The sequence below is a fragment of the Apis cerana genome, linkage group LG10 (genome assembly GCF_029169275.1).
Source record: "Apis cerana isolate GH-2021 linkage group LG10, AcerK_1.0, whole genome shotgun sequence".
In the NCBI taxonomy this organism is placed as follows: domain Eukaryota; kingdom Metazoa; phylum Arthropoda; class Insecta; order Hymenoptera; family Apidae; genus Apis; species Apis cerana.
In genome coordinates, this window is record NC_083861.1 from 8,740,259 (window position 1) to 8,761,243 (window position 20,985).

General features: G+C 41.8%; 1 protein-coding gene across 5 annotated transcripts in view; it reads right to left on the reverse strand.

Annotated features, from left to right (window-relative positions):
• Positions 1-20,985, reverse strand: part of LOC107999520 (putative uncharacterized protein DDB_G0271606) — a 105,062-nt gene that overhangs the window by 78,213 nt on the left and 5,864 nt on the right. For 3 of the 5 annotated variants that reach the window (XM_062080133.1, XM_028667503.2, XM_062080129.1), the window contains one exon: positions 4,063-4,115. The exons of 1 other annotated variant lie outside the window; for it this stretch is intronic. In XM_062080133.1, the coding sequence (XP_061936117.1) occupies positions 4,063-4,095 (33 nt within the window). In that variant the 5' untranslated portion in view covers positions 4,096-4,115. Of the gene's footprint in view, positions 1-4,062; positions 4,116-7,302; positions 8,689-20,985 lie in introns of those variants that run through there. One more of the 5 variants, XM_062080132.1, reaches the window with a different exon arrangement.

A 20,985-nucleotide genomic window follows, 5' to 3' on the forward strand; every position in this document is an offset into this window, starting at 1 on the left:
TTGGCGAAAAAAATCACGATGCATACGCGAATTATTTTCATTTTAGAAAATAACTTTTAGGATTCGCGGATTCGTGCGACGATTCGTGAAAGTAAAGGAGCATTGTTCTTTCCAACAACCGTTCCTTTTCCTCCATTGGAGAGAGAAAAAGAGAGAGAGAAGCGCGTGCTGGAATTGGTCCAAGAGGTGGAATCTAGTTCTCGCGAAGAAACGGTACATGCGTGTAATGCGTGTAACGCTTGTATTCGTTCCGTGAGAAACAACGCGTCCACTCGTTTTATTATCCGTATAACGATAACAATGGTGAACGTCGTATATATAAATCTCGTGCCTTCGAGTCGAGATCGATACGCAATAATTTTATAATAATCCAAAGGCAAAAAGATTTCGCGAAACATCGTCTCGTCCCATTGTGAACGTCTTGTTCACGTGGATGGGAAAAGTCATGCGTTCGAAAAAAAACGTCGATGCGAGGAAAACATTTTTCGCACAGCGTTTCATACACGTCGAATCGATTGAACGTCGCCAGAAGAACGGGCGATAAATCGTCGAGATTCGTCCATTTTTTCCAACAGCTGTATATATACCACCAATGGATATACGTACAAATTGTCGAACACGAAAAGTAATTTTTATCCCTCTCACAGTATTCTACTCGAGCGACTGTTAGCTTAACTCGAAGAGTTAATAAATCTTCTTCTTGATACCCCTTGCCAATTTTCAACGGGTTGTTACGACGATACATCTTCAACGGGTGTCTGCATTATGCGTTCAATATCCAGAACAGACGTCATTTGTCAGGATCGACGCGAAACAGTGGGTCAAGCATCGAATCGACACGCTAGATACCGCCATATATCATTTGCATCATTCGTTGCTACCTACTCTATCATTCACGATTCACGCACGTGTATATTTGCTCGATTCGAATACAATACGCCTCCCGACAATTTCTATATATACCTACATATATATATATATAGGGATTAATTAAAGTCCTTATTGTCCTTGTTTCCCGTTAATTTCGTTGTTTCGTTCCCCTTTCTTCCATCCGCGTTTCCTCGATTGTCACAAATCCACACCACCTATTGTTCCATCTCCACTCCCAAAGATTTTTTCCCTTCGCTGCCTCGTGCCTCCACCAACCTCGAACACGCGACACGCACGAAAATTTTACGCGACCTGCCGTTTCCCTTAAAAAAAAAAAAAAAAAAAAAAGAAAAAAAAATGACGAATGCTCTCGATCGTCGAGTTTTTCCATCGAAATCGATTTAATCCCCTCGATGAAAGATCCCACGCGTATACACACATACGCGCGTCCGTACGCCATATTTCATCCATCGATTCAATCTGTCCACGGAGCGAATTGATTCCGATATTATCGTCCCATTAATTACTCGATCGTGACAGAATATCGCCGTTCGAATTCCCCTCGATTATTTGCAACGGAACGTAGAACCCGCCCAGTGCGGCAATTTTCACACGACTGTTAAGCGTTTGCTAATAAAATCGTACTAGGTATTAGAGTTATCGTGGCCAAAATCGGGAGGAATCGCTCCTCCGCCCTTAGGATCCGCGGCTACCCGATCCACGACGCGCGAAATAGCATCGAAATAGTAACCGTGAAACGTGGAAAATCTCCCTCCCCGCTGGATATGTCCGGTTGTCGAAACCGGCAATTACATCGAGGTTTAACATTTACGGGACCGTTAGTCGCTTGTACGACGTCGCCACCAACGAGACCGATAATTAATTTAGCGCCGCTCCATCTCTCTCTCTCTCTCTCTCCTTCTCTATCGAAATATATTGGATTGTTAACTCGCGTCCGATCGATCTGGAAAAATTGATATGACTATCATTATATGACGATGAATCGTACAAAACTTGCACGATAGGTGAAAACTAGATGCTTGTCGTTCAATATATAAGATAAGATGTTTTAAAAAAAGTGCCTCTTTATCGACGTATCGATTTTTTGGAGAACTGTATGGAAAAAAAGAAAAAAGAGCGTAGAGCAGAGAGATATGAAAACGGACGCAACGCGTTGGACGACGCGTTTCGTTAATCCGATCAGCTGACGCGCGCAAAGTCAAACAATGTTGCGATATTTAATCGCGAATTGAAACGAGGACGACAAATGGGGCGGATAGCGAACCTGTGTAAAAATAAATATAGAAACAGCGATAAATATGCGAGAACACGCGCCTCCCTCGGAATAGCAATTCGCGAGTGCTTGTTTGCCGCGATGATTGTTGCAATTTCGCACTGGCGACTCGATAATTCACACGCGTCATCCGCGTGTCCCGATTTGTAATCGATCCGATCGATTTCCGAACGGCTCATCCTCCAGTTTTTCGTTCAATTTCCATCCACCATTATTAATCCCCCGTATAAAAGCGAAATAATTACGTTTACTCGAACGAGAGTAATTCCCCTTTCGAGTTAAAAAGAGAAAAAAAAGTTTTTTATCACGCTTCTTGATTTCAAGAAATCCCCCTTTCCCTCCCCGTTTCCAGGCTTCGCGAACCGTGACTACCGAACGAGGTAGGCGTAGCAGCAAGAATTGCTTTCTTTTCAAGCGAAAGGATAAAAATGGTTAACCTTTAGGTGTCAAGTTATGCCGAGACCGGGCATTTTGCCTGCTTTATCGGCAGGGAACGAGGTATTGCTAGACTAAGTTCCAAGGTGACGAGCAACTACGAAACTCTCGTGGCACGTGTCGTTCTCTGGTCCACTTTCCAACTTGAAGCGCGCATTAGAATGTCTAGCGTAGACTTCGTAGCGAGATCGTGAACCGAACGAGGAAGAACAATTGGAGAATTTCGAAAATGCTGGTATTCCCGATTCCACGATTTCGTAATTGATTTCCGTGCGTAGACGAGCGGCCATTCGCATTAATTTCTTCCATTTTACGCAAGAGTGGCACACCAGCGGATCTGGGTGACACTCATCCACCAAGTATATTGAACCTGAATGTCCTCCTTCCATGCAACTCGATATACTTTTCACCCGATCTCTCCAAGGTCGGACAAACAAGCATTACTACGCTTTCATCGATTCATCGGTCTAACTGTACACGTTTTATTGTTTCGACGATAGAAACTATTAACCGATAAGAGAGGAGCCCGTACGGCTGTGTAGGTTATCTCGCTTCTTGACTCCGTTTCCGATTCGATTTTACCCGCTCCCCACCTTAATAACCAATCGGGATACAATTATCTTACATCGTCTAATATAAATAAAATAACCAAGAGCACGCGCCGGTTAATTATCGAACAAACGGATTATCGTTTAAACGTATCGTGAAGTTTCCTCCTTCTTTTTTCTACCTTCTTCTCACGGTTCCCCCCGCTTTTCTCCGGCTCTCCCTGTCATGTATTAACCCGGTACCCTACTTCCTGGCGCCAACAGCCTCGAGCCTTTCGAAAATACTTTGCGTACCTACTCGCCGTTTTCCTACGGCATGTCAGGCTCACGAGAAGCCCTATTCACGCTCACAAAGGTCCGAGGAACTCGACGACGTGAGGCAAATGCCCAAGTGGAAGAGAACGAGGAGAAACTACTACGTTTCCACTACCTGGAAGCGTAGCTGTATAAACTTTTATCTTCCAACATCCTCTTCTATCTTTTTAAATTTGTACGAAGCCAGTTTTTGATTTTTCATCGAAAATCTACGATATTTCCTCCCCCTCCTCTCCTCGTTTCGGACGAAACTAGAAGCGTTTATCGAGTTTAACTTGGAGAGATAAGGGTTGAGAGCGGAGTTACAAGTTGCGAGAGCAGGGTGACGCGAGTACCGTTGGGATATCCGCGAGGTCAAGACTCGGTGCTCGAGTATGCGCATCCCGGGTGAATGTTTGAAATCCATTTTCTCAGAAATAGAGACGAAAGGAAGGGAATAGTTTCCCTTTCGTACGATACTTTTTCCCTTATTTGAGAAACGACTAGATATGCTAATTCGATTTATCAATTTAGATAACACGAACGGAGGAACATTTACATTTACATTTAAATAATAATAAAATGAAGGCGAGTAAGTGACAGATAAAAAGAAACACTTACCACCTCGGCAATGTTGCCGGAATCGTCCCTCATACCATCCCTGGGGGTACGGCCTGAAAAAGAAGAAAAGAGAAATCGGTCAAACGTTAAAAATAAAAGTGAAATATTTGCGTATGTTCGCGGCGAGCGATCCTACTTTCGAATAATTCGCGTCGTAAACGCTCGTAAAGATGTACGCGAGTCTAGTCGTATTTGCAAGGATTCAGGCCAATCGTTACACTCGAGTGGACGAGCGCGATAGACGGAAGTGGCGCGAGTGCGTAAACTGGAATCACGAGCCGATCCAACCTCTCGCACGAGTATCGCTCGCTTTTTCTCCCGATTTCTCGAGGAATCTGGCTCGATCGTCCGGACGAGCCGCAACGTTTCCTCGCCTCTATAAACGCCTCTTTTTTTTTTTTAATCTTCATTAATCGTTTAACGGTAATTAACGTAACCGAGACCGAGAGAAATTATTCTCGATCGAAAGAGAGCCAACCAACGTCTACCCGATATATTTTTCTCCGATGAATTATTCAAAGAGGCTGAGCTGTCTAGTAAAAGTTTCGCAACGGAGAACGTTGCGTAATAAATGGCCGCGAGAACTCGTGTGAATGAATCTCATCACGCGGGAGCAACGCGCTATCCAGGAAACATATATATCTCTTCCGATCCCTCTTTGTTCTTTCTATCTGTGTATGTATATATATATATATATTTACCGATATTTTATAAACGTAGCATAGAATCGTAGCGTAAACGTTCGTAAACGTTTAATTAACGCATCCAAGATTATAGCGAGCGGTGTTAAAATACGGATTGGAGTTTATCCTGGACAAAGGAGAATGGTATGGGTCGTTAATTAATAGAAAATTGAATTGACGCGGGGGAAATTAGTTGGAGGCATGCGCGACGACCGATAAAGCGGCATAAAGCTCATGAAGATTTCATTAACCGCAGCAAGATAGTTGGCCGAGGCGACCGATACCATCGTGATAGCGACGCGGCGGGAAATCAACTTTCCGCGCAATTTTATCGAAATAATCAACGTCTTCTTCAACGTCTCGTTTACGGGGAACGAAGAAGAGAAAAGTAAGACGGTCGGAAACTTTTATCCCTCGAAATGAAATTTAACCGAACGCAATTAGCTTTCTAGGTAACCGTGCGGCACGAGAAATGGCGTAAGTGGCGCGAAAGGATTCCCGGGGAAACTTTAACTTCAACTTCGTTCCGTTGCGATCTCTCTCTCTTCTAAGAGGTCTGCGCGTGATTCCGCTACGAATGGCCTAATCACGCTGCCTTTTGCTAATAACACGTTTTCCACAGGCGAATCAAACGATTGGAATAGCGATGCTTACCTAAGATCTAAGCGCGAGTTCGATGACCTATAAAATCTTTCAAGCACGATAAAAAAGGATATCGTAAAAGGTGTTGCAATTTGTCGACACTTGGAATCACGACGAAAACTGCGCTCTCGAATCATCTCGTTACGCGAGTTTATATAATCGCGAGAGAAGTCACTGAACTGTTCATAAAGGAAAGAGGAGAAAAAAAATTTTTTTTTTCTGTTTAAGCAAGAAACGTTTCATTGAGATCGTGAATCGAAAACTGGCCTCAGTCGACCAAGAAATATAATTATCCGGTATTCTTTCCTGCATTTTTTTCAATTCACGCCTTTCTTTCGAGATTGAAATCGTTGTAATTTCGTGGCCCACTCCCTTCTCCTAACATTCTTGCGGTATTTCAGACGGAAAAGTGTTATTACTCGTCGCCGAAACGTATACAGGAGTTGTCAGGCAAAGTATACGACAGTTAAATAAATGTCGCCTGCCGTGGCAATGCCACGAAATTAGTAGTTTCTATAATTCTCAGTTGCGAAACGCGAACACTTGTACGCGAATAAAATAAAATAATTACTCGGTAAGAAACTGAAAGGAAAAATATTCATATGTACGTGAAATGTATATTACGTCGATTAAATCATATTTTTTGAAACGAATATGTTCCGAAAAATATGTTCCGAATGACCTTGAAATGCTCTTGGCACGTTCGTCCACCAAATCATCTTTGTACAGCATTCCGATAATTTTCCGCGCAATTTTCAGCTTCGTCATGCTCGATTTAACTGATTTTTTCTTTTCATTGATTCCCAGAATAGTCGACATTCCTGAACGACGTAAACACGATATCGTGGGATGCGCACAATAGAGAAAAACCGATGTTACGAATAATATACACTGTCGATGCACGACAATTCGAAAATATTAGCTCGCATCGTTGTCGAAGAATCGATCGATATCAATGGATGTTGCAAAAAAACATCCTTTGTCTCGCATCGCGAAATGCCCGCCAAGTTACAGAAATCCAATGCTTATTGTCCACTGAATTTGAATCGATGGCGTTCTTTTGAATTACGCGTTCTTTGAAACAGAAATAAGCCTATTTTTAAAATATATCCAAAGTTAATGATGTCACCGACACCGGTAAAGATTTTAATCGAAATTTTGTCGAAGTCTCGAGAGCAAAAGGCACGCGGGAAAGAAGGAGGTAGAAAGAAACGAGTTAAAGAATATAAAAAGGACCAACTGTACAGCGCATGCGCGCGTCCCACGAGAGAGCCAAGATCGAGTGTTTTAAAAACTCGCGAGAGGCGACGAGTGGGATTTCAAGGTTAGACTGAGCGAAAGATCTGAGGTTAAACAGCTAGCAAACCGACTCTTTTTTCTTTATGGTGAGAAAAATTAAGCATTAATCACGTAAAAACGTGTATATATCGCTAATAATATCTCGACTCATTTACATCGTTAATTATTCTTAAAAAAAAATAGATTCTAATGATTATTGACACTCTTTTCTATCAAGTTTATAAAACGCAACCTCTTGTGACGAATCCATTCAAAAACACATTTCTAACCGTCGAGTAATAAATTAGTTTTTTTACAAATAATGTATGTACCTCGTTCTAGAATTTGAATGAGTACTGTAGTTAAAATAACATTTATAATTGCCGTAGTCGTAACCAATCGTTGTCGAATATCGTAGCTTATCGAATGAATACTTATCGATAAGCGGATCCAAAAACAAACGATAAAGAAAAAAAATAGATTGTCGTATTAGTTAACGAAAACGAACGCTCGTTGATTCAACGTGCCAAAGATAAGAGCTATTATCGGTGTGTGTATATATATATATACACACACATACACATATATATACATATATATCGGACCAATGACCCACGATATCAATACACGCCCTTACCTTTTTTATAAACAGGCAAAATTTTAGCGATTCTCGAGTTATCCGTTTTTGAGTAATCCAGTTCTTGAGGATTGTGAACAACTCTTTCTCGAACGGTATCCTTTTGCAACGATATTTTGTCTTGTCGTTTGCACTTAATCGCGATATTGCAGTTTATCGCTTATTCATTTATACCTTCTCTTCCCTTTATCTTTCTCTTCTGTATAACCCTAACCTTACCCCGCACCAACACTACGATGCACTATAGCACAACCGACACTCGACCGATGAACGAAGCACGAATGGAGAACTGCAACTGCACTTCTCTAAAATCGCCGCGACAGTTATATCGTCCTTTTCTTTTTCCCCCTCCTTCCAAACAGAAGGTCGAGAAGAAACTATTCTCGAAATTCAGCCACTTTCCAGCGCTCCCGTTCGCATCCAAACTTTATCTTTGGCAAGGAATCTACGCGCCACACGCATATGTCACTCAGGAGAATCGCTCCGGAAAAAGGAATTGCACGCGTATTTTGCTTTCCTCTTTCTCTTCTTCTCCTTCTTGAATTTATTTCCTTTTCTTTTTTCGTACTCGCGTACTCTATCTGTCAACGATAATAATCGTTGCTCCGTAACGTTGCCGAGTCGTCAGGATATCGTGTTTAAATTTTCCGCTACTTCGACAAACGTGCCGCGAGGAATTCTGGGTGCAAGAGAGAGCCGGTATCGTAGCTCCTTATCCCTTTCTTGCTCGAATCTCTCGTACGTGTTCTCGCGGTCTCTGTTCGTTGGTAAAAAACAGCGAAGAACCCGTAAATAATTAATCACGACACGAAGGAAAGTATCGTATCGCGAGCAATCGAAGAAATTCGCAATCGGGAATGGTTCGTATCGACATGGATCACGATATCGATTTACTCATGGTTTCGCGACATCACCGCTGCCGGATCTCTCTCAGGTTATAACGGACAGAAGCAGGACGACTTTTTAAAAATGCCACGCACCGACCAATCACGAACACGAGCGCACGGAACGCAGACGGTACAAGAAGACAGAAGAAGAGAGAAAGAAGTGGAGCTATATACACGCGCGCTTGCCCGCTTGCTCGTACACACTACGTACAGGTATATACACAAGCACTGGAGGAGGGGATCTTGCGCGCGCGCACATATACGGACGAGTGGCGACGCGATCTTACGGATTGTCGTGTCGATCCTTCCTTGCTGTTTTCCAGCGATCGCACCCTCGACGATCGAAGACCGACACAACTTTCAACACACTACCGAACGAATACGAATACTGTTGTACGGTAAAACACACTGGAGAAGGTCTTATGGTCGCAAGTTTTCACGGAATGTTCGGAGTGAGTTGCGAAGCCAACCGCTCGTGCAGCAAAGGTAAGTTAAACTGAGCAGCAGCGCGCCTACGGTAAACGAGATTAAAGCTCCGTACCGACAGAACCGCGATATCGGCCAATCAGCGTGCCACTTTATGCGGCTCGACCAATCAGCGTGCTCTCTCACCTGGCGAACGGTTAGTCCAGGTGCAGCCGCTAAGGCGCCATTGCCTGGCGTTGGCACGTTACCTGCTCCACTCCTGGAGGGGAGTCGTGGACAAAAGATGGAGAAGGGGAACGTGACAAAGAAAGCTTAACTTTCCAACTAGTAAACGAAAGAGAAAAAAGAAGCCACGGAGGGGAAAGATAGAAGAGAGAGGGAGGAAAGAAAGAGAGACGCGAATTGTAGTGAGCCCACGGTCATAAGCATAACTTCGAACGAATTCGTTTTCACGAATTTTCGCGATCAACTTTCGCGATTGTATCACGATTGTGCCTTAATCCAGAACGGGCACCGTATGTCCCGTAGCTTGATCGAATAGACAAGAGAATAAAGGTTTTTTTCAGGGACTAGCATCAGTTTCTCAATCGCAACGACGAGCGTAACAGCGGCTGCATCGTGCCTCCGGAGACACGTTACGCGAGGAACTTCACCGGTATGATAGAGACAGAGAATGGTGGGGGAGATGGCTGTTATCTAAATTACTCTATTTTCTCGAGGGACGCTTGCGATGGATTTTTTTTCGATCGTCTGGAACGTCAGTATCGAATCAAGGTGGGTGTTCTGCCTGTTCCACAGACACGGCCCCTTTTTTTTCCTCTTTTCCTTTTTTTTTCTCCCCTCCTTCCTACTATCCTCCTGTTTCTCTCCCTTGTTCTCCGCGGATGCATCTCCTTTCTCCGCCAAAGAGAAATAAGTATCCGATTCAGGGTAAATTGTTGTATGAAATATAAATTAATTTCGAGATACGCACCTTTCCATCCAGGACAACGACACGTTTGATACGTAGAAATTAGATTTAAATAGAAATATTCGAGCCTGAAACGAAGCGATAAATCATAGAAAATCTTAGAAAAGACCAAATTGAACGTGGCCCAAGTTGAACGTACTTTCTACATTTATTATCTTTCTTAACCATCGCATCCTACGTGCTTTAAGTATATTGCACTATTGTCCTTGCATGATTCACCGTAAATACTTATTCGTTACGCTTAGGTTAAGCCGGGATATTAAAACTGTTTTTACAACGAGAAATATCCCTCATCGCAAGGGACAAGGGATATTTTTATAACGGTAAAAGTAATGGCCAACAATTGGCGAGTGAATTGTAAAAGTGAAAGTGGAAGCGTGGAAGATGTTTTTATCCGAGGAATGTGATTTTCATGCGGAAAACGAACAACAAATTTTTTTTTTTATTCGAACAATCGACAAACGAAATGTTATTATTTTCCGAGACAGAGCCTGCAAATCGATCGTACGAAACTAAGATCGACACGATAACGTTAATACGGTCAAGGGAAGACAAACTGCTAAAGGCAGAAGAATAATAACAGGTGGGAGCAATATGGTGGCGTCACTGAATGGAGGGCGTACTCTCTCCCGTTCGTCGTAGTATTTTGCTCATTCACTCGTTCCTATTTTATTGTAACACCGTTTTCGTTCACGCCACCACGTGGATTAGGGACACTGAAGATTTGTGAGAACGAGAGATACTCGATATCTGTCTGCTGGCTGGTTGCTTTCCCTTTTCGTTCCTCCGTATCACCTTCGAGCAGACCTCACGTATACAGTTTCGTATGCAATACATATCGTGATACGTTTCAGAGACGGAGATCTACACGGTTGCCGAATTAGAGCGTGTAATCAAATATCCATAGAAGCCCGAACTAGGGTTTCCGCTTACTTCGATCCATACCGTGCTCGTTTCTTTTAATCTCGTATTCTTAAAGAGCTTGGCTGGAAATAGAAACGCAAAACAATCGCGCAAACGAAATCGATTACTTGTTGCATTTCGCGTGGCAAACTCCGCCGACGAAACATTTTTCAAAGCGATCGCCGTTGCCCCGATTTACCTTGAAACGATCGCGACCAACATGGCCACCCGTACAATTATTTTACGCTCGCGAACGACGAGATATCAAGTCATCCTTGACACGAATTCTATCGTTCAATGATTTTTATTTAAATTTTCATTGCGCACGCGCTTTCCAATGACCAACGGATGATGGCCGATGCGCAACGAGGGACAACGAGAAGAGAAACAACGGTAATCGCCCGGAAATCGTTAAATCGTAATATTTCCAAAGGATGAATTGGATTTGCCTGCCTAAACTAATGCCTCTTCTAAGAAGCGCATTTATATTTTTACGATCGTGCCCGAATTCCCGAATTACCTGCCATTTCCTTTATGCCATCTAATCCTCGAGAACGAGCAGGTACAATAACAACGGCGCGTCAACCATTACTTTCAATGACCCGTTACATTGTGTTCATCCAACGTGTCGCCGAATAATGCACCCATACGCCAGATTTCTCGCCGTTCTTGCAAATTGTTCCCAAGGTTCGACGTAAAAAGGCGACATTTCCCTCGACTGGATGATAACGGAGTGGAAAGGACGACTCCTCGTCTCTTTTTCTCGATGGAGAAAACCGCGAAGCCGTATAAAACGCGCATACGCTCGGCAATTGTAACCTTAGACGGCGCTCCCCGTAATAAATTAATCGATTTTTCGTAAGTTGGAAAAATTTGACGATCGTCGAGGCGCAAAACGTTCGAACGACGATTCGACGAGACCACCAATAATTTGGACGAAAAACACCCTGGTAAATGTGTGCCGTCGGTCGGAAAGGGTGTCTCGCGGAGGGCGAGAAGCGACGAGAGCCGTCTCACTAATAATATCGAGCATAATGTTGGCTAAGAAAGCAATTACAGATTCACGGAGTGTTTATTATTTTGTAACGCGAAGAAAACACGGAGGCGAGGAGAAAGGAGACGAGGAGGTGGGAGAACGAGATAGGGAGAGAAAGAGGGAACGGATGGCCCGACTAAGAAACAAAGAGGGAAAAGAGGATTGGCCGGTCGTATTCAACGGGCGCTGCTATTCTACGAGCTGGTTTGCATAAAATGCATTGTAATCCCTGTGCACAATGCAGAAAGCTCAAGTTTTACCTGGGCGGTGTAATTAATGCTAGCTCTCCGGACAGCTATATGGTTCATGCGGACAGAGCTCAATGATAATTTACGAAATGGAATCTCTCGCATCCTCGTACGTAGCCGCAAAAAGACAGGTCGCTTCCTTTTGTGCCCGCCTGTTACCGCATAGTCGCTCTATTCTCTCAGACAGACTTCGTATCATCGTATCCTACCAAATTGCAAATTTGAATATCCGAGTTTGAATATATTTAAAATTGGAACGAAGCATCTCGTCGGGCGCAACAAGGAAACGTTACGTTATTTGTTACATGGAAGAGAGCCGCGCACGTGTGTGCACGTACGTGTGTATCGAACGTCCACGAATAGCGGTTAAACAATGTGTCTGTAACGATGGGCGCGGTCTAAATAATAGCGTAACACGTAGATACGCAGGAATGAGCGACACGTAATTATTACAACAATCGCATGGGAGCCGATACCGCTCTCTTAAGACTATCGGCGCCGAGTCTACGCCTACTACTTTACTCCATTCCCCCCTCCCTCCTATCCTTTACTATTTATCCTGGTAAACAGAGATAAATCGAGCTACCTATCCAGAACGGTTCGAGTCAACGACTCCGATCAACCGAGATATCGATGCTTTCAAATTCGTCTCCCGTAGATCTAATCTAACCGAGTGATCCCATCCCGATACATATTTTATAGATTCATTCACCGACTTTGCTTCTCAGATTGGAACGTCTATCCAATTTCCTCTTCCTATAAACGAGTCCTTTCTTTCCTTTAATTCATTATTCCTTAATTTAATATATATATATATATTATAGGATTGAATTTTTCCTTTCGCAATTTTCGCGAAACGAGTACTTTGACGAACGCTTCGTTCCCTTTGTTAGAAATGCAGCGTTTGGCCTTTCGAAAACAAGATCGCACTATCGTAATAGGAACTCATGATTATTTTGCATATGTTCGTGACGTATCACGAAAGTTACCGGCCAAACTTTCCCCGATGCACGCTGCCTCGGTTATCCTCGCGCGCATGGATCATCCGCATAGATTCCATTATCCATCGGGGCTAATTTCGCAAAGTGCACGTCCCACAACTGTGCGAATTTCGAGATGGATCGCTCGTAGGCCATTGTTTCTATCCTGTTTGTGAACCGCTTTTCGATACCGAAGGATACTCCACAATTTTCGTTCGATATGTAACGCAGTCGTTGCATGGAAATGCTGCTTCTCGCAGTGACACAGCGAGAGAGGCAAACTTCAACGAATGGTCGAGTCGAAAATCCACCGGTTAGATGATACTAGTCGCACACAGTTATCGTATTATCATCCTTGTTCCATTGTTCGAAATTTAAAGCATTTCTTTTTTTTTTTTTTCCTTTCCATCGCCTCGTATCTCTTTATTCAGGCTCGATCGTGATAAAAGCGAGAATATTTAACTTTTAATTGGATATTCGTATCGAAGCTTCACAGATGTCTCCTTAACGATACAACGGCGAATTGGCGAAACTGGTGGAGGGGTTTAAACGAGACAGAGATGGAAGAGACTGCGGTTTTTCCTGGTGCGTCGTATCATCCGCGTGTTTTCCTCGTTCCCCGGCAAACATTCTGTTTATCGTGTAACGTTGAAACGTTGTTTACGCTCGAAACGTTATTGCAAGATGCAATTAAAACAAGAACAGCTTTTATTACCGGATAGGTAAGAACGGAGGGAGGATGTATCTGCCACTTTCGCGTGGAGAATTTCCTTTGAATAAGTAACAACGACGTAGAAAAACAAGCAAACGCATCGAGGCGAAGTTTAACGCGAGATAGTCGTGTTTGAATATGCTCCAACAACGGCGAGGAACCGTGTGTAAAGGAGTGTATATAAGTCTGGAACACTGGTTGCTGCCAGAAACTTTGCCCATTACTTTTCCAACCTCGGCTCTCCACTCGATTATCGCGCGATATCGATTCCATAAATCTCGCTTCGAGATCATCAACAAGTTCGAAAGGGACGATCGACCTACCCATCCATCCATTCTCAAGTTCGAAAAGTGAAAACATCGAAACTCGCGCTACGAAGATCGAATCATTCGCCAATTCGAAAAAAGGCGATATCGAAAACCGTTAAATATCCACCATCGAGTAACGAAAAACGGGTCAATCTCTCGGCCGTTGCAACAGAAATGCCGAGTTTTCTTCTACCGGTCGTTAATCTCACTCAAGCCGCGACAATGACAAATAGAGATCCTCCAATAGGGACGCTAAGTGCGTTTAGGTAAGATCAGGGGACTTGTTACTTTCCCCTGTCGCGTTGCCATTATTCGAATATTGTTTTATCGAGCTCCTCTGACTTTATCGCGGGTAAACGGAACGATTCACCGAGTTATTTCACCGATAATTTCCTAGATTGCGAAACCACTCGGGGGAAGGCTCGATAAAGCTCGGCTCATTTTCTAATTTCTTTTAAACAGAGAGATACGAACTTAAAATTGAACTTGGTCGAGTCGTTTACGATTCACAACCTCTTCAAGCTTAATATATCAAAGATGGTCGGAATACCACGTATAAATATCACGAAATATAGAAAATCGATGGGATACCCGTATTATCAAGTTATCCTCTCTCGTCCCTGGTACACGCGAACAAGTATTTCTCTATTATTCGAAGGTATCGGGGAACAAACACGACGATTCGTCGTTATTATTCCAGACCAGACGAAGCGAGAAAGTTGGAGTACGGCTTTTGCCCAACGTCGCTAACTCGAGTCCCATTCCATTCTCCGGCTGGAATATGTTTAATCGATTTACCCCGGCGACATCGGTTTCTCCCCGACTCGCGACTCGCCCTCCTCCTCCTCCTCCTCCTCGTCTTTTCTCGCGCCAATTTATCACCGTTGGTCTCTGCGCAAACCGTGGTGTACCGATTGTTCTTTCGCCGCCCCGTTCCATCCCTCGCGCTTCTTCTCCCGATCCTCCTCGTCGCCGCATTCGGAGCGTGGCGAAGTGAAAAGGGCGAAGAAAAGCGGGCCGATCGATTTTCGCCGCAACGAAACGATGCAACGACAAGGGGGTGTGAATGGCCCACGCACAAATCGAACGAGCTCCATCGATTCCAACGAATTTCCGCGATAATGCCGCGCGTGCTCTCGCGTTATATTCCGATAGCGCGATAATTTTGTCGCGTTTTTCCGATACGAGTTCTCGAGATTCTTCCGTCGGTAATCGGGAGAATTTAACGACAGATTTCCATCGTACATTCGATACGAGAAAGGGGGACGGAAAAAGAACGGACGATGACAAATGTAATTGGCTGAAATGGTTCTTCGATATACACGAGCGAATCTTTATTCCAAAGCGTAATTCGAACGGAAAAGCATCCAGTCGCTGCGCCGTCAAATGGGGAGAATGGAGAGGTTCTCGTCGATCGAGCATCTTTTCATCCCTCCTCTCTCTCTCTCGATATCGTCTCGATCGGTCGGTTCGTCTTATCGCGACCCGACGAAAAAACCAACGAGGGGAATTCGAAAAATTTCCACCTCGCTACCACCCGCCTCGATATTCAGTAAAAGATAAACCTTATCCTTTCCCTCTTTTCGACTTTCGCGAGCTTCCATTCTCCGATTCAATTCCCCGTCCACATAAGGATTACCTGTTTACGGATATCCTTAGGGCTGGCGCGCTAACAATAGGCAACAAATTACACGGGGAACTCGGAGAGACGGAAACAGCTGCGTCCTATTTCAGTGGATCACGGCGCGTCTCAAACGCGAATCAATCCGTTCCAGTCGCATCGAGAACGGAGAGGAGGGGCGAGATCGGATCTGCGTAACGAAGGATTGTATCGAAAGCACGACATAGCTGTAACGAGCCGCTGATAAAACGCCACTTCGATTCGGTTCAACAACTTTCGACGAGATAGAGAGACACTAGGCGCGAGCGTTTCTCCAGAAACTTGCTCGTTTCACGGACCGAGCATGGTGCGAGTCTTGGAAATTTCGTTCGGTGACCGCTTCCAACTTCCCTTTGACCGTTCTCCCCAAAGAAATTTTTCACATCTCGCGACTTGGCCTTATTCGAGAAACTTGATAAACTCTCTCTCTAAACAAATTTCTTAATACGTTTCCAGCCAAACGTACTTTTTCTTTTTTTCTCTCTTTCCCCCAGTTTCAACGCGAATTTAAAGTTGTACATTTAAGGTCAGAATAGCGCGGTAAATGCGTTTTTTGCGCATTGAAAAAAACTTGCCACGATACTCGAGCGAATTGCTTTCGCAGGAGATTTAGAATCGTCGCTGTCAATGGTAGAACGTTTCCCTTTTCAAGCTCGATAAACATTGGGAAAAGAAGGTGTTCTCGAGAAAAAGCTCTATCCTTTTACTGGGAAAATTCGGTTGACCCGGTGCCTCCTATTTTCATCGAGCTCGCCGCCTCGCGGGGCGTGCCGTCCATTTCTTTCTTCCCCGCTTTTCACCGCTTCTCACACGAGCGTGTCTCCGAATTTACTCGCTCGCGTAGACGTTTCTCTCGGTTAACCTCGTATCACGGAACGCTCCTTGCCTTTTCCTCCGTTCCCATTTAACACGAACTGTTGCACGAGGCCGCCTCAAACTTCGAAAACCCCTCTCAGACCTCTACTTTCGTAATTACGAAGCGGCACAATTTCGTTTACGAACGGTCCAAATTGAAAAGACTTGATTTGCCGGGGATCAAAGGCGGTTTCTATGTTTACTCTTTTACACGGACCTGAAAGAAAGAAAATTAGCGAATGCTTCTCCAGACGTAAAACTTATATATATATATATATATACTTCGTGAACGATTAATTCGTAAAGCATATAAACATATCGATAATTTTTATCTAGTTTTAAGAAGATTAGATTTCCATATAATCTCTTTAAATATAAACACGCCAAGATCAACTACAATATATATATATATAAATTCTAATAGAAAATTGTGCAAAATTTCGTTCAAATGTGCCAGATATTGGAAGAATGTATTCGAACGAATAAGAAAATGATAGACGAACCTTCTTGTTACCGAATTCCTTCACGTGGAAGCAAGATGCGATCGGCTACCAATCGGATCGAGCGCAACATGTGCATTCAGCTATCGTTCCCGTCAAACACCGACTGATCACGCGCAATCGTTTTCTCGTCGCATCGTCGATATTAACCCCGTTTCGCGCGCGAAATCTAGCACGCGAGCGTGTCTCTTTTGCACGCAGCCTCTTCTCCCATTCTCGCTTCGTTTCCGAAAACCGATCTCGACCCTCCTCGCTATTCGGAGACCTTGATTTCGAGACCACGAATTACGAAACGTGAAAATTACGCCCGTTTCCAGACGCACGCGAGCGGAACTTTATAATTAAGCGGAGATTTTTAATTGTATTTTTCGCAAAAAAGAGATTTTTGGCTTTTTTGCGGATTTCACGAGCCTTTGCATCGGGAAGAGTTTGCGCGAGAGAGCAAGTTGAAAATGGCAAAGATGATATAATCTGTTTGTTCCAAATCCGGCGGGGAAAATGTTTGACAATGGGACGAATTTAATTGCGGATAGCAACCGATTATCCGGGAAGCCTGGCAATTCGCCGTTAATTGGATTCGACGAAGGGGGGTGCAAATCGAATTAGCAGACGGTTGTTTACCTATGCGTCGGACAATTTCTCGTCACAACCTTAAATTAGTCCTACTCGTGCACGCAGCGATGGAAATCCCGCGTTTTAGACGTGGCGTGAAGCAGAACGTCAAACAAACGTCTCGTCGAACAGTTTTTGCGACGCATTGTCTCGAGATTCGCTAGAGGAAGAGGGAGGAAGAGACAATGGAAGGCTAAGTTCGATCCTTGAGTCCAAAAAAAAAAAGATATTTCCAAAAAATTTCATACGTTTTAATGGGAGTCGCAATTAACGATAAGCATCGCGCGAAAGAAAGAATCGTTCTCAAGAGTGTTACGAAAGGGAAAGAGATTCGGGGACAGAATGGTCGGAAACGTCCTGGGATCCTTCCCAGCGAGATGTATGATTAAAGAAAGACAACGGACGTTGCGCAATGCTGGAATCGTCTTTTTCTCGCGACGAAAATTAATGACGAAACAATGCAGGTGATGCTCTTGTCGTTATCAAGCAGAGATTAACGAAAGTTAATGAGAGAGCGAGGGGAAAAAGAGACCAACAACGTTTCGTTGCATATTCGAGGAGTTTGAACGAGCAAATTAATCGAGATTTCGATTAGTAAGCGTAAATAGCGATTGAAATTGATTGAAATTTGATTTTATCCGACATCTCTGTATCATAGTAAAGAAACCGCCCTATTAATATTTTGTCAAAGAAAAAAATTGCGAAACGTGTACCTTGCAATTTATTATTTCAAAAGTTGATCTCGACGAGAAGAACTCGTATCTGAAAGAGATTCTTAAATAGGTTGCCGCTTTTCGTGGGCGCGAGAGTATTCATTCTGCCGGAGGAAAAACGTGTAGATAAGGTTCACGCGATAAGCATTAGATAGACTATTTCTGTCGGCCCCCTAAATGTCACGTTTCTTCGTACAGGTACATCGATAAACGATGCTTCCATTGCCCTGTATTACACTCGCTATCGCGAATCGTGTTCCACGAGAAATGAAGTATTCTCGCTCATTTTTCAAGTCTCGGTTATTTTTACATTTTTTGGAGTTTCTCTCGTCGGTCTATTTTTTCTGGCCATATATACCAGTAGCAAATACGGTCCTCTTTCACGACGAAAAAAAAAAAAATTTCAGCCGCAACATGCAGACCGACCCAACTATGCCCGCTGCTAATTCCGCTCCACGTTTCCGCGAGCGTGAAACAAGAAAATCGAAAAATCGTTACACCGTCTACGCGCGCGTAACTCGATTTACACGTATAATTCGACTGTATGTGTAAGTACGATTAAAAATGGTTCTCTTTTCCCGAGCGCGTAACCTCTATCCACACGCTCGCGAAAATGTTTCCATGGTGAAAAAGTGCAACGTTGTGGGAGCCGAAGCCGGAATCAAGAAAATATTTCGTCCGCTGTTCTTGTTCCAACTTAAATAACAACGGGGACACCGAGCGTAGAAGGAAGAAAAGAAAAATCGGAGAAGAGTCGCGGTAAAAAGATTAAAGAAAGACGGGATGATTGATTCGGTATAGGTCAGTTACACAATAAGACCGCGATGTAGTTAAAATTAGTCGACAACTATTTAAAAAAGTAAACCGAGTGCACCGGAGGCCGTTGTCCGACCTGCTGTGTACCAAGAATTTTTTTTCGTCCCTCGTCAACAAACTCTCTACTCCTAATCGTTTGATTATCGTTTTATCGTATCTCCTCGGGTCTCAAGAGCATTCTAGTACGTATTTCCAATTAGTTCGATGACCGTGCCACGAGCGTGCGTACATCGATAAAAAATCGATTTTCATTCAACTACAATTTATTAGAGTAGTCGATACAGAACAAAAGCGCACGCAATTATTTAAATTAGTGGTTCGAGTTATTTTTCCATTACGTTATATCGTTACGATAATTTGCTGATTTTCGTTGATTCGTTAATTTCGCGAATATCCAATGCATTCACGAATACGAGCATTCCGCGCAATTGCTTTTTTTATCATGAATTGTTATTATTGGGTTATTTAATCATTTGATTAACGTATACCATTGTGTCCGCTTTTGAATTGAGGTTACGTAAGTAATATACGAAAATAAATTAAATAAAACAATGTTGACACGATGATAACACATTAATCATTATTATAATTAATGCAAATTATCTAATTCTTTTACATAACAAAACGAAATAAACGATACGCTAACAAGGATTAATCTAATTCAAACGTGAAATGAATGATATTTTTTTATTAATAAAATTATAAAGTAATAACTGTAATAACCCATTTGTTTAATCTATACATTTCAGCATTTTATAAGGGATTTTATTACAAAAAAATGTTATCGTTATATAATTGATAATCGATAAAAAAGATAATTATATGAATTTACAAATAATTATCTTGTTTTTTCTTTAAAAGTTATATTTGTTATTCTACATTTGTCGTATTTATATTTATTGTATTTATCGTATTTATATATTATATTCATATTATAAATATAAAAGAAATTATAAAATTTTAATAAATTTATTCTATATTTTTTTGCAATTTATCTGCATTTATTTGAATTATCATTATTTTATCATTACATATTTATAAAAAGCGTACGACTTAAACATTTGTACCTTATATTGTATTATTATGGAAAGAGAAACCGAATAGAGGTGACATCTTACGGAATATATTTTAATATATCGATCTCAATCAGTACTGTTAACGCCATCTAGCATATTGTGCTTTAAGTAAAAATATACAAATTAATTTATGAATCTCTCTGAACTGATACTAAGATGAACTAATAAAGTTTTAAAAAAACTGAATTTAAATAATTAAAATTGAGAAAACTACAGAATTACCGAATTTTTTCCTAAAATTGTTACGATTATTATTGTTATTTATTATTATTGTTTTATATTCTAAAATTTTTATTTAAAAAAAATTTATTTAAAAATATTCTATCTAAGTCAAATTTGATCTGTCACATTTTACATTTACATTTTAGAAATCTATAATTTAGCTTCAGTAATAAAAAAAAAATTTTTTTAAACTATTTAATAATGTAATCGCGAACACAGCTCAATTAGCTCACATTATTTGCTATACAATTTATAATTATATCAATTATGAATATTAGTTATATATTGTATAATTATAAAATATATATCAAATAATATGATTTCTAAATCTTATCGCGTTGCAAATTAGAGATCTATCCGTTTTCCATCTATCCTCCTTTTATGCAAAAACTTATTTATTTATTTTCATACAAATTTTTCTTTTGATACATGCAAAACGTTTAAATTTTTAATCATTGTACAACATAAACAGCAAAAGGATTTGTAAAAAAAATTTAGCGCGGAAAACTAAATCTGAAAATAAAAAAAATAAATTATATCTTACTCTAATTATACAATTCTACATGAGACATACACATGTTACTTTGTACATGTATCAATATTTTATATTTTCATAACGATAAAAATATAAAATATTGATAATAAAAAAGATAAAAGTAAGTAAATAAATGAAATATGTTGTAAAAAGAGTTTATACTTATTTTTTGAATTTTATTAAATTCTACTATCATCATTATCACCATCACGACTACTAACACC